The 14,987-nt window shown below is 33.9% G+C and overlaps 1 protein-coding gene across 1 annotated transcript in view; it reads right to left on the bottom strand.

Annotated features, from left to right (window-relative positions):
- Window positions 1–12,166, bottom strand: part of LOC125656622 (tRNA (uracil-5-)-methyltransferase homolog A-like) — a 29,239-nt gene extending 17,073 nt beyond the window's left edge. The window contains exons 1-6 of the mRNA XM_048887231.1: window positions 12,100–12,166; window positions 6,632–7,032; window positions 6,438–6,526; window positions 6,267–6,342; window positions 5,057–5,114; window positions 2,869–2,941 (exon numbers count right to left, since the gene is read on the bottom strand). Coding sequence (XP_048743188.1) covers window positions 2,869–2,941; window positions 5,057–5,114; window positions 6,267–6,342; window positions 6,438–6,526; window positions 6,632–6,931 — 596 coding nt within the window. The 5' untranslated portion in view covers window positions 6,932–7,032; window positions 12,100–12,166. The remainder of the gene's footprint in view (window positions 1–2,868; window positions 2,942–5,056; window positions 5,115–6,266; window positions 6,343–6,437; window positions 6,527–6,631; window positions 7,033–12,099) is intronic.
- Window positions 12,167–14,987: the final 2,821 nt, after the last annotated feature.

Here is a 14,987-nt window from a genome sequence, read left to right as displayed (position 1 = left end):
TTAGATCCTATCTTGAAACTGTCCGATAAGTTATGTACTTGATCTCTTATCAATATAGAATATGTATGCTTTTATTCAAACATTTGAACTTTTTAAATTTATTTACAAAGGTTAAAGATTATGAAAATGAAAACAAATTGTGCACATTACATATACACTATATACAAATCCGTTGTCTTAAGCTGCAAACTGAGCTCTATATCGGATTTATTGAATTTGTGACAGTTCAAACATTACATATTTTGACACCACCCCTGGAATATTATGCAATGACTCAGTGTTTACATATGATTGGTGAACTTTTTCCTAATCCATATAATTATTTAGTGTAAAGGAAAAGTATGAAACTACAAGTAGAAAACCTATCCATTTCTTATTTAATGACATTTTCCTTGAAAACTGGCCAAAAATCGTCCTTTGACATGCTCCCCTGAAAAAGAATTGCCGATGACCCATACTTTTTTTCTTACAATTAGTAAGCTTATTGTCTTTTTAAAATCATTCTGTAATTTGGATTAAAACTCTATTGTAGAATTATTTTAATTTTAACTTTTATATTGCACATTGGAAATTTCCCTATATTTCCTTTGCAATTACGACTACTTCATAGCCAACTTTTGAAACGCCTCCTGCTAAGAATCAAATATGATTTTCATTTGTTTTTTTTTCATTGATTTTAACTCATTAATGCATGCTTTACCTTATATCAAAATTTGAATAAAATCTCTATTGTAGAAATGAATTAGGTCTGTCACCCTTAAATGTAAATGGCAAAAATATGTACCGTACTGAAAATCAATCAATAGGATAAAAAATCTCTATTTAACAGCAAGGTGGTGATTATTCTGAAATTTTGTAAACAATTACCATGTAGCAATGGCATATTCTAATTTAACACAATTACACTTAAATATTTCAGCATTCGCATAATTGTTTGTTTTTTATGTCTTGTGGAGAATTTTTCACTCATATTGAGACATCACCAGCTGTAGGTGAAGTACCTATGTATTTGAACCCCCCTTCTCCTTTTGTTGTTGTAACGAAATATTAAAATCCATTCACAAGCCTACGATCATTTGATGTCAAATGTTTTCTTATACTATATGTACAATGAACTCTGTCATATTATAAGTGGCACGGTTGATTTTCATCATCATGTGTGTGCATGCTAACTTCACTTTTCAAATCTTAATTTAGATCCGCCACTGCTTTAGGCATATTATGACATCAAACCCGAGACAGTGACATCACACATTTATAGTCTTGCTACGGTACTACATTTCATTACACATTAGGCCTAATGTGGCGCACAGCATTGTGTAGGGGGATCACAAGACTACGTAAATTTGTAATCGGAAATCAAGGAGATGTGACTTTGGACTATCCATTGTTTTTGATGAGGGACTTTTGGGATTGTAACACAAATTTTCAAGACAAATGTGTAGCTTCAGCTTGGACTTTTTTCGTGCTTTAGTCATTAGAGCTACATCATAGTCTAAAGAGCAATATAATTTCCACATAGAGATAAATTTATTTATTGATCTGTAATCCATTGACACGAGTTCATGAATATATTTTAAATCAAATAGTTGCAATGATAGCCCCCTCAAAAAGTCTCTAGAAAACTGTTGATGCATGGATGCACGCACAAGCTAATCAATATAACACTCCCATCTATAGGTGGTAGTGATGGGTTTCAACGAGAATTTCATAATCGATGATTGCTTTACTGTAACTAACTAATTATCGATTATAATCGGACATAGAGAAATTCTATAATAAAGTCATTTAACTACTAAAAAAGTGTAAATAAATATTTTCCACGTTTATATTTGTTGTTTCTATTGCTGAAAGTGTAAATTAATATTTTCTCTGTGAATTTGTCAATATTCTTTTACTATCTTAATATCCTTTAATTACATATATAAAAGTCAATGCGATATTTAGAAGGGTTTACATGCCAAAAACAGATATATCGTTTTCTTCAGTTATATCCCCGTATATCAAAGTTACATGTCCTTAACTGACGATGATCCGGCATAATTAAAATATAATTAACGTTCAGTAAAGAAATATAAGGATCGAAAGAAATTCATTTTATTAAAAAAACAAACAAATCAGATCTATTGTCACCAGTCAAATACACGATACGCACGTGAAGAGTAATAGCAGCCTTTGAAAGCAGTTTCACGTAATTCAGACATGGCTTTGCTCATATCAAGATTCTCTTTGTTGATGGATGGTTCTTCGTTTATATGCCTGAATCAAAGTACATCTATCTGACCATGCGTACATGCTTTTTTCCCCGGGTATGGATACTTTCGCTTTCACGTGCACCACCATTATGATAAACAAAACTTTTAGGTTAATAGATAGGTCATGGCAGGAATATTCTTCAAAAACTACAGTCGTTAAAAAAAAACCAAAATCTAAAAACCAATTAATTGGAATAAAATTTTCATAATCGAGCACTTAGAATTTGCCAACAATTGACTGATTTTGATTATAATCGATGATTGGAACACCACTAATAGGTGGGTCCCTAATGATTCAACTAAGACCATGTATCAAAATGCAATGATATCCCACTAAATTATATGAACAAGCACTGATAACTATCTTATCTACAGTACACCAGACACTGAAAGGGTAGACATACTCTGGAAAAATACAAAATGCTACTCATCCTTTGAATTACAATAAAATTTTTCCACATAACACGTTTGAAGTTGACTTGAGAGCAAAACTACAATCAATGAAAATAATTTCCTGGTGGACTTTGTCATTCACAGGTGATTAACTTTCTGATGACATACCTGTGCTTAACAGTCATTCATCTTTCTCATGCAACTCTTGAGCACTACTCACCTGTCTTCAGGTGATAAATTTTCATCTTCTTTCTCAGTAGTTGAACAGGTTCTCTTCTCTAATGGTTCACCATCTACAAAGATATGACATTTCAAGAAAAACAGAAATGACTATGTCGCAGTGTCACTGTTTTGTTTTACACGATATAAAACTGGGTCGGTCTGTGACAAATGAAAAACTACTACACTGAGAAGACTGTGCACCAGGTGCTATTTTTGATCATCTATGACCTTGACCTTTTATATAAGGTGAAATAGAATTTTGGGGTATTTTTTGGTCTGACCATAACTTTGTCTTTTGACATAGGCCTTTGGTATTTGGTATGTGGGTAAGCCATGATAAGACAGTTTGTTACATGCCATTTATGATCACTTTGAACCTTGACCTTTTGCACTTTAAAGATGATCCCTTAAAATGGTTTTAAAAGCTATGGAAAATGGAAGGGGAGACATCAGTTTTAGTGTGCTTAAAGAATTCTTATACTTCTAACGAGACTAAAAAGCATGGCGACTCTAGGTATCATGATAAAATTGTATCTGACAAAGATCATCCAGTATAAAGATGGTTTTACAAGAATAATGATATTAATTGTTCATATATGTATCTTTGTATATATACAGTGAAACTTCTCTAAACCGGCCAGCTGTCGGACCGAAAAAAACGGCCGGTTTAGAGGGGTGGCCGGTATACCGGGAATTTAGCATTTAGAGACATTTCAGCTCAATTTTTATTAGATATTTCATTGACATACCACAAACCATATAATATGGTGTTCAAGGACTATTATTTCACTATTGGAAATAAAAACTAATGTTTATTTTCAATTTATAGCACTAAAACTAATTAAACATGAATAAACATTTTTACATTGACATGCATATATAATGGAAAAACAGTCCGTTTAAATAAAACTGTATTTGATATATGTATAGAAATTTGTAGACTAGCAGCATTTATGTAGAATTTCGGCTTATGTTTTAATAAACAAAACAAACACAAAGCCATTTGATTGCTGCAATTAATACACAGAGTAGGTACTGCTCACTTTGATATGGGGATCTATGATCAATTATCGGTGGAGATCAAACTAGTCAGCTTGTACCTACAGGTAATTATTACAAGAAAGAGCCTTGCTGCAATCATCTAATTTTAACTAAAAATTTATAACAGGATACATAAAGAAAACACACATGCCTATTATTGGAATTCCTCTTACCTATAAAAACTCTGTTTACGTCCATTGCTTATATCGTTAACAAATTCGTTTTGACATTTTTGAAAAGTACAGTAGTAAATATATAATTTTAATTTAGATGTTTCTTAGGAATTTTAAGTCTATTGAAACCCCCCAAAAATCATTTATCTATTGAAAATTATCATTAACAGTCATGGGTTTCTTGTTTATTAACTACCGCTTATATCCATGGTGCAACAATATGGCGTATTGATTGTATTCATTCAATATGTGCATATCTGTTTATAACATTTCCTACAGAAATTTGAAAGGGTCACTTGGATTAGCTAAGCACCAATTAACACCCTGGACAGCACAGGTAAACTATAGAACTAATAGAGGCCACTTGTGTTTTTCACACCTCCTGTTGATAAGTTCCCACCTGGCTGGTAGGTCAGTCATTTTACACACCTGGCTGGTCTTAATCACCCCTCTGGCCAAAATTTTCTAGTCTTCAAATAGTGGCCAGTATTATAAGGGTAATTTACACATGTTTGTTAACAATTGTACTTTAAAAAGTGGCCGATGTCCGGTTTTCAGGGGTGGCCGGTTTTGTGAGACTTTCTTTGTAAGGAAATCTTAAGGTTTCTGCCGGGACTTTGAAAATCGGCCGATATTCAGGGAGAACCGGTTTTCTGAGGGGCCGGTTTGGAGAAGTTTCACTGTACATACATAAATATTTACTATTCCAATGTTTTTGCATTTGATTTCTTAACAAATTAAAAAGATGGCCATTTCCTCATGAATGCTCTGCAGTTGTGAACAGTGTGTGTATGAATCTCGATAAATATAGTCAGACTATTTCAACACCTGAGAATTCCAACAGAAGTGAAAGTAGAATGTAGATAGAAAACATAAATCATACAATTGTATCATAACTGACAATACATGAGGGTGTGAACTGCAATGCTTCACACCATCATACTTTTCATGAAGCATTAGCTTATCTCTAACCTCCGTGACCATCAGCTTTTCTTTTTTTGAGTAATGGGTCTGCAGTTGCACTGGCCTTCTAAAATAAACAAGCATTCTGTAAGTATGGCATCACAATACATGTCAGCTACCGGTCCCATAATTCAAGTCGTTTGCTTAACATTCAACATGCAATCCCTTTGAAATTTCAATTGTATCCTTTAAATGTTATTTTCAAAACTTGTTAATGATCATGTCTTTATCATCAAAAAACTCATCATTTGTATCCTCAGCCTCTAGCTTTATTGCTGTGTTAGGGACAACCTCATCAAATTACACACATCTCATGGAGAACTAGACAGTTCTATTGCTGTGTTATTAACAACCTCATCAAATTACACACATCTCACAAAGAACTAGACAGTTCTATTACTGTGTTATTAACAACCTCATCAAATTACACACATCTCACAGAGAACTAGACAGTTCTATTGCTGTGTTAGGGACAACCTCATCAAATTACACACATCTCACAGAGAACTAGACAGTTCTATTGCTGTGTTAGGGACAACCTCATCAAATTACACACATCTCACAGAGAACTAGACAGTTCTATTGCTGTGTTAGGAACAACCTCATCAAATTACACACATCTCACAGAGAACTAGACAGTTCTATTGCTGTGTTAGGGACAACCTCATCAAATTACACACATCTCAAGGAGAACTAGACAGTTCTATTGCTGTGTTAGGGACAACCTCATCAAATTACACACATCTCACGAAAAACTAGACAGAGGACAAGAATTCAATCAACCATGTCACTAAATTTTACAACAATTTTAATAATTCAATTGTAAAGAAAGTGAAACCTAATGCATATCTACTCATTCAGTAACAACATCTCTTTCTGATTCCTGTTAAGGCGTTATAGAGAAAAGTCTGGGAAACTACATTCCTAACAAAGTACCATCAATCTCGAAAAATCACTAAACTGTGACAAAACTTAATCTTAATATGTAAACATACAGTAGCAAACATCATACTCAATTTCAGCTTCCTATAAACAAATCAAAGCATAGTGATAAAAAAGTATGGAAAACAAAAATTTAAGAAGTTAATTCAATCATGAAACTATGTCTTACAATTTATGTTAGTTTGGCTCCACCCACAGGGGACTAAAAATACATGCAATCTTGAGGTTGAGAGGTTGAGAGAGAGAGAGAGAGAGAGAGAGAGAGAGAGAGAGGAACCTTTGCTGTTAGCTTCTTGTCTCGCCATACATGTCCTTGAATTTTTGAAATAGCTGCTTCTCTTTCTTCCTCATTTCTAATAATAATGGAAAATGTTTTTGACATAGTAATTGTTAATGAGGGCTACAACATGTAACTTGATTTAGACCATGTTGTTTTTTTAATTTTTACCTGAATGTTACAAAGGCATAGGTGGCCCTGGGAAGTGATTTGATCTTCACAGGTTTCACATCAAGTTTAGCTAGCCTCTTTTTCAGTTCCTTGATCATAAATGATTTTTTTTTAATTTAATGTCATAAATTTACAGTTTAAGCATACAGACTCATGTATAACAAAAAGAATGACCCTTGTATGTACTATAATACCTTAAATCCAAAACGAGGCAGGTTACATATCTCTATTTTGTAAATCTCTGATGTAAATTCCTCTCGTTTCGTGTAGTCATAAAGGTCCTTGGCATTCCCAGTTTCTATAGATGCCTTTTCCCCTTCTTTGAGGCTCTTTTCATCATCCCTTAGTGCATCATTTACCCTGTCCTGGGCCTCATTTTCCCTCTGCTGGGTCTCATCCTCCTTGTCCTGGGCTTCAGCCTGGGTCCCATCTTGCTCTTGGCCAGCCTCCTTTTCACATTCCTCTATGCTATCTGTTGTACCCAAGTCTGACATGACCAACTTCCCGCTTCAATGAATTCTCTCTTTTTACAGCTGTTGAAGTGGCTTTACAATCTTATGACTTGTACCAGCTGTTGATGAAATACCTTGATTTTCTGTTCAAAAGACAATAAACTATAACAGAAAGGGAAAAAATGCAATGGACCTGACTAGGATTTGAGCCCGGGCCCCCTAAATCTCTTGTCAGGTCAAAAGGTCAAAGTCACTACAGTTAAACTTCGGTATGTCAAACATCAATATTGCAAATACCATGGTTATGTTGAAGTAAGTTGGAAGTCCCAACTACATTTTCTTTATGCATTTTAACCTCAATATATTGAACTCTTGGATATTTTAAAGTTTATTCTCTGCCCAATCAAGTTTGAGATAACCAGGTTTGACTGTACAGGACTTCCCAGAAAAAGCCTGTTGAAACTATACAGGCTTGATGTTTTTGCTTTACTGATTTGATATTTTACAGGTAGCTTTGTTATAAAGAGAAAAAGAAACATAAATATTTTGGGTCGAAAGGTCAAAGTTCAATGTCACTATGGGATTAAAAAAAACTTGAAGACACTCTACAGGCCCCATTTGTTGCTTGATTGATTTGATACTTCACATGTAGCTTTGTTATCAAGTATATGTATGATGAATGTTGTTTAATATATAAAACATCAAGTCATGCTAAAGTTTTTCATTACATACAGCTAATACAAAATACATTGCAGAGAGGTCATTGTCCTAAAATCTTGCCAGTCACTGCTGGCTTTGTCATTTAAATTATAAATGTATAAGTTGTTTGATATAAAAGCAATAAAAGGCAAGGACTAACATGCATAATTGGTGAATTAATCTGAATATGTATAAAAAAATTTATCTCATATTTCCATTGTATCCCATAATTCCCCTTAATTCCAATGACCTTGACATATATTAATTTCTTATATTTCATATTTTGTGATTTTCATATCAAAAGCTTTTATGTCAAGCTGAAAGGTCACCGACAAATGTCAATGCATTCACCGAGGAGAAAAACAACAACAAAGGTTTACTTATTACAAACAAGACATTGGAGAAATGACGATATTGAGAAATACACACAACTTAACACCTTAACATATTTTTACTTCCTTAATCTTTCGTCATGAGACAAAATTGTGTTTAGATGACTCAGCACATAAAATAGAAAAGTCATGAACACTTTTTTTTTATTAATCACCATCAAAATTTCTTAGGAAGTTCCTTAGCCATCACTGGTCTGCCTACCAATTTAATTATCTTCAGCGAAAATTAATTATGTCTTTATGAGCTTGTCGCAGTGAGCTATTTATAGAAAAATGCTGATGACCTTTACCTGAATAAAAATATGCCACCATATAAATGATCAAGTATTGCTCATTCATCATCATAAAAAAGGAAAATCAAATATTGAAAGTTTCTTAAATGAATCTCATGGAAATAGATAGAGGACACATCCTGATACAGATACACATTATGCACACCAGCTAATTGGTAAGTCACTATTCTCTGCTTATAATATTCGATGGTACATGTAAATGTACAGTACTCAAATTCTTTTAGAGTTTTTAAAAACTCCCAATAAGTTTGATTGAACTACAAAATTAACAAATATTTGTAAAATTCATTTAAACATTATACATAAAATGTATATTTTGGTATTTACTGTGCATCGCATTCAATTTTGAACGACATGATAGTGATATATATTCAAGAGTAAAATTCATTTTCGAAAGCATTATTTCATTTTTAAATAGAGTATGTATTTCATCAATGTCATAATAAAACCTGTATAAAATTCCATTTCAAAATGTTAGGTTATATTTAACAGAATGATGCTAATTTACAATAGATTGCTGCAATTTCATTAGCTGTAACCACAGAAATTTAATATTTTAATAAATCCCTGAAGCTATTGCTTACTAGTAATTCTATTTGAGCAGTCCAACAGATTCTTGCATCACTTGTATGTTATCATAAAATGACTGCTGTATTGGTCACAGCTGTCAGTGGTTAGGGGTAAGATAAAAAGATTGATGACAGATAAAAATCTAAATTCAAATAGTTAGGAGGAGGGAGTAAAGAATCCCATAAGTTCATGTCATCCGGCATTGATTACACTTTTGTGGAAAAAGAAACAAGAGGCCCATAGGCCACATTACTCACCTGAGTCACTTTGGCCCATATTTAAAGATTTTCCCTATATATATTCACATGTAAAACTTTTATCCCTATTGTGGCCCCAACCTACCCCCGGGGGCCATGACTTTTACAAACATGAATGTGCACTATGTCAGGAAGCTTTCATGTAAATGTAAACTTTTCTGGCCCAGTGGTTCTTGAGAAGAATATTTTTAAAGATTTTCCCTTTTCATTTGTTTGTAAAACTTTGATCCCCTATTTTGACCCAAACCTACCCCCGCAGGTCATGATTTTAACAAACTTGAATTTGCAATACATTAGGAAGCTTTTATGTAAATTTCAGCTCTTCTGGCCCAGTGGTTCTAGAACATTTTTAAATGACCCTACCCTATTTTTGCATTTTTAAAAATTATATCTCCTTTGAAGGGGCATGGCCCTTCGTTTGAAGACACTTGAAATCCCATTACCCAAGGATGCTTTTTTGCCTAGTTTGGTTGAAATTGGCCCAGTAGTTCTGGAGAAGAAGTAAAAAATATGAAAAGTTTACATACAGACAGACAGATAACGGACAACAGGCAATCAGAAAAGCTCACTTAAAGTCACTTTAGCTTTCAGCTAAGGTGAGCTAAAAAGTTTTTTGTAAAGACAATCAACCGTGGGCATCCAATAATGCTGACCTGCTTGCATTCTAAAAATAACCTAACAATTCACCAGCTATACTTGCAGAAATTGCAGAGTTGATACACATATTTCTGGAATTTGTTATTTCAATGTCCAATCCAACAAATGAATACAGTTTTTTCTACTGTGGGTCCCATAATTATGTTCAAGTAATGAAAAGGGGAAAATTCAGTGGCTCCTCCTCTAAGAAGAGAGAAGGAGGCTGCAGTTCAATGCAAATCATCAGTACTTTGTTTTGGTTTATATATTTGCAGTAGTATCGGATTATTTTTTTTTCACATTAAACAAAACTAGATGTACTCCTCAGGTGTTTTTCTTGGATGCACAGGATTAATCTCAGCTAACCTTCAGCTTGGCTGAATATTTAGACCGACGCCTTCACCGAATCTCAGAGCAGTCCTTCATAACTCATGTCTGGAAATTTACTTTCAGCTTCGGCCAATACTAGCAATTATTATGCACTATCTGACACTGCTATTCAATTCAAATAAGTGATTTGACAGTTAAACTATCTCTCTATCACTAGTAATTTTAGGTTCAAATGAAGACTTCCATGGCACAATATTTTATCTCCTGATATTGAAGAGTTCCTAATATAGTCTGTTTTATCTAGTTACTTATACATTGTATCTCCACACAACTACTTGTATATCACTAACTTAAAAAGCAAGCTATAGGAACTCTTCAAATTCCGGAGATAAAATATTGCGCCATGAAAGTCTTCATTTGAACGGAAAATTTAATGATAGTTTATTTTATAGAATTTACATACTAAGCATTGATTTATCCAAGTTCTTTTTTTACTGCCGGTAAAGGGTACCTTACGACCTTTGAAAACATGAATATTTCCCCTTCCAAAGGTACCCCCCCCCCCCCAAATTGTAGAAACTACACAAAATTGTAACAAAAATCATTTATATATATATATTCTAAGTCATTTTCTATAATTGTCAAAGTCTTACAATATAGATAATGAGTACTTAATCAATCAATTTATATGCCTGTTTTAAGATACTATAATCTAAGGATGTTCCTCCCACCCCATCTTCCTTCCCTTGATGCCCATGATTAGTGTTGAATAATAGGAAAAATTTCATAATTGATAATCGGGGTTATTTCTCTTTAGTTTTATGCTCGGATATATGTACCGTCACAACATGCTAGTCAAGCCTTGGTGGGAATATTCAAAATAGCGTTAAAATATGTCCATTGTTGGATTGTTGCGAGGGAGTTTAGACCTCTGAAGCAACGGATGAGAAGGAAAATCATTTCTGAGCTTAACTGTGTCGCAGAATAGGTTTGTTTCGGCGAATTTAATAATAAAATTGGACTCGAATCGAGGCAGGAGGCATGTATTTTATAGAGGGCAAAGCTCTCTCACGGCCCTTTGGGCCGTGAGAGCGGAGCTCTCCCTATAGGTAACACGTATATACGTGTTGAAAAGGAAAATATAGAAAACTAATGAAAAATTAAACCATACTTATGGAACTTGAAAATTTTGGTCCCAATGGCATCGATTCGAATACTAGCGTGTGGACATGTATTTCTCCATTTTGAATCTCGTGTACCCAAGTTCACGTCATTCTGAGATGTTACATAAAATCCGCAAAAGCATGTAAATCTTATTTTCTTCATCATATATAATCACTCCTCGAGTAATACGATTGTAGGTACCATGTCTCCTACGTTTGTGAATTTGCTAATCACCGACGCTGGATATGACGTCACAATGCACTGTTTACATCAGTTGCATTGAGTTTCCAGTGTTCAATGAATAGGCAGATCAAAAATGTCTAAAGTTAGAATACTTTGAGCTCTGTCCTCACACGTTAGGTGCTAACTTCGGGATAATTTTTGTCCTGTTATAGATCTAGATACTAATGCCAATACCTTTTGCTTCGCCCTCACACACAGTCACGCCGTAAGACATATTATATATAGATATAGAGGTTTTTTTTCCTTTTTTTCTATTTATATCTATTTACTGATTAAAATTCAGATACCTGTGCTTATAGACTGAGTAGAACACATTTTTATCTGTCTGCCCTAGAAACAAGTCGATAGTATCAAATGTGAAAAGGGATCAAGAATTATAAACCTGGAATTAGAACCAGGTCCCTTGAATATTCATTAAATGGTCTACCAACACTGACAAATGATTTCAAACGTACAGAAGTGAACTACAGTATTTGGCTGCGACCTCTCTTTAGTCTTAACGGTTGTGAAGTAAAACTAATCCTATAAAAACTCCAAAACCAAATCTACTGGGTAAGAACGTTTTACAAAGGCCTGTGGTAAAGCTGTTCTTAATGAAACAATCTGGACAAAATACTTATCTGTACCTATCAGTTTTCCATGCTTTGCCACTCAGTCTTCATCGGAAGCACCTTTATGAGCATAACACTCAAAACCATAATTCATCGACGAATAAATGTAGTTTTCCCGGACACTGTTAAACTACTTTGTCGGATCGTCTTGTATTTGCATTTGATTTATGCAGATGAATGTCAACATAAATAAAATTCAAAATATAGCTTACAATGATAAGATGTAGGTTTCTATTCTTTTAAAAATCGTCAAGCGTGAAATGAATAAGTAGGTATATATATATACAGTGGCGTAGCTTCCATTGAGGCAACCGAGGCAGCTGCCTCGGTAAAAAAAAACAACACCTTTTACGTTGTTAAAATGTCGATAGCTTCTGGGGGGCTGCGCCGCCCAGACCCTCTGCCTCGGTAATATTCGAACCCAAGCTACGCCTATGATATATATATATACATATAGCCTAAGCGCTTTATTGCAAACAAACTAACAAACAAACATACACCATGGTAAACTATAGGAAAGGGAAGAATTCCAAATGTAAACATTACACATTAATTAAGTGTCCATCTAGTATAGAAAAGGGACAACTGACATGTATATGGACATGATTATTGATAGGTGTCCATATATATATATATATATATATATATATATATATATATATATAATTTCAATGTTATTTATTTCAATTGTTTTGATTGGACAAAAATAAAGCTGAACAAGAGTTTATACATCAATAAATCCGAAAACGCGATGTACTCATACACGCCTGAAAACAAATAACATAGTGCGGGGAAAATATTCAAATTTTTGCAATTGTGAATGAATTAGAATTATAAGAATCAAACATTCTTTTTGAAGAATTTATCGATGTGTAAACTCCGGATATTTTACTCACAAACTGAATAAAAGTGCGAAGTACTTTTATGTTAAGTTTGTTAGTAAAATGTCCGGAGTTTACACGTCGATAAATTCTTCAAAAAGAATGTTTAATCCTATATATATATATAGTCGTTTCAAAAAGTTAATAGGTCTACGGTGGAAGCGATTTAAAAAAAAAATCGTTCTCATGAAATAAAATTCGTTTCCACGAATCTACTAGTTATCTACTAGTCTATTTAGTTCCCACTAAATTAATTTTTACACGAATTTTTTAAAATCAAGTTTACATTAACTTCCATAACATTAATACACACCATATATCTTGCAATTATGCAATCCACAATGAATCTATAACAAGTTTAGTTATTTCAGTTCATAAATTATACAAATAATTTGTGACTCGTGTTCTTTCATTTTGAAGTGCAATGAACATCTGTTGCCACTTGGGAAATTAGCACACTGGGTCTTCCATGCACTTTCAACGATTCCGATTTTAGACAATCAAGAGGTTTGTTATGGAGAAAACTGTTAGCAATAAGAAAAAAAAATTCATTTATTTGAAGATTCTTTAATGCATGCACACAAAATATTGGTCTACAATATTTGGGCTGCACCCGGTGAACTTCAACTAAAGCCCCTGTATTGTCAGCGAAAAAAGCAATGGATTTTAAAAAGAGAAATAACATCGAATATAGCCGGGTTACTCTCTGCTACATGCAATAAGAGCAGAGAAGTTCATGGTCACAAACTACGTGCTAGGGATTATTTGCTAATATATGTCCGATGATGCTCCAAAGGAATGAAGCAAAATAACGTTTCAGTTTTGATTTTTTATTTGGACTAGTGATTTAATGTTATGGGCTCGGTGATAAGCTTAGTGGTCCTTCGACAAGTGAATATTGAAAGTATCTTATTTCGTGGGAACGGATTTCATTTTGTGGGAACGAATTTTATTTCGATTTAAATGAAATAGTGAAGACAACGAAAAGTGATAAATGAAAGTGAAAATAATGAACAGTGATCAATTTCACAAATCCCGTAAAGAACATGTGAGTTCTAGCCCCGTTCGTGCCATGACCGCGCCAAATGTTTGGCATATAGAAGTGAGAATCGCGGGTCTTTCGGATATAACCTTAAAAACGGAGATCCTGTGTCGCAACAGGCGTTGGCATGGTAAAGAATCCCCACGGCTACGACCATGGGCGCTGAGCATAAGTCTGAATTTGTGGTACTTCACCTACAGCTGGTGACGTCTCAGTGTGATTGAGAAACTCTCGACGGGACGTAAAACAACCGACCGAACCCTTTCATCAAAATCACGCTTCAATTTAAACCCATTTAATATGCCGAATATACCAGTCAATAGGACGAAGAAATTTGAATTACTGTGCCTATAATTCAAATCTTCATAAAAACCCTTCCGAAGAAAGATACATTGCAGGATCCAGTAAATGGTCTACCAAATCCTATCTCTGCTCCTCGCAAAAATATTAACTGCTATGAAGGAGAAACGTCAGATGTAGACCTACTTTGCCACAAAAAATGCGAGTAGTGATGTTAATCAAATGTGGATTCGGAAAAAAATCCGAAAAACTCTTAGTAAATTTAAAATAACTAACATTTTCTAAAATTAACAGCAATAAAACGTGCGGCTTTTCAATACTTTACATTACTTTTCCTCACTATAAATTAAAGACTTGACTTTTTAATATCATACACAGTTGCTTCTTCAATAGAAATGGAAGAAGGAAATATTCATATCTTGTAATCAGTCATCCAAAAATTACACTGTTAAACACCACTCTGATTCTACACACAATTAGTTTATGCTGGAATTCCTCGTTCACGATATTTTTGTAGTCTTTGGTGATCAGGTCTTCCGATAGTCTGTTAGAATTTCCATGGACACAAACTGTGCTCCTTTATTAAATGACCCGGGTTTTTTGGTATTCTTTTTGGGCAGAATTTATTTAAAAGCTTGTACATGAAAAAAGAAAAGAAAAACTCTTCATGTGACTTTCAA

This window comes from Ostrea edulis, chromosome 1 (genome assembly GCF_947568905.1).
Source record: "Ostrea edulis chromosome 1, xbOstEdul1.1, whole genome shotgun sequence".
In the NCBI taxonomy this organism is placed as follows: Eukaryota; Metazoa; Mollusca; class Bivalvia; order Ostreida; family Ostreidae; genus Ostrea; species Ostrea edulis.
The sequence above is the reverse complement of the archived record's forward strand: the minus strand, read 5'-3'. Positions and strand labels throughout refer to the sequence as shown.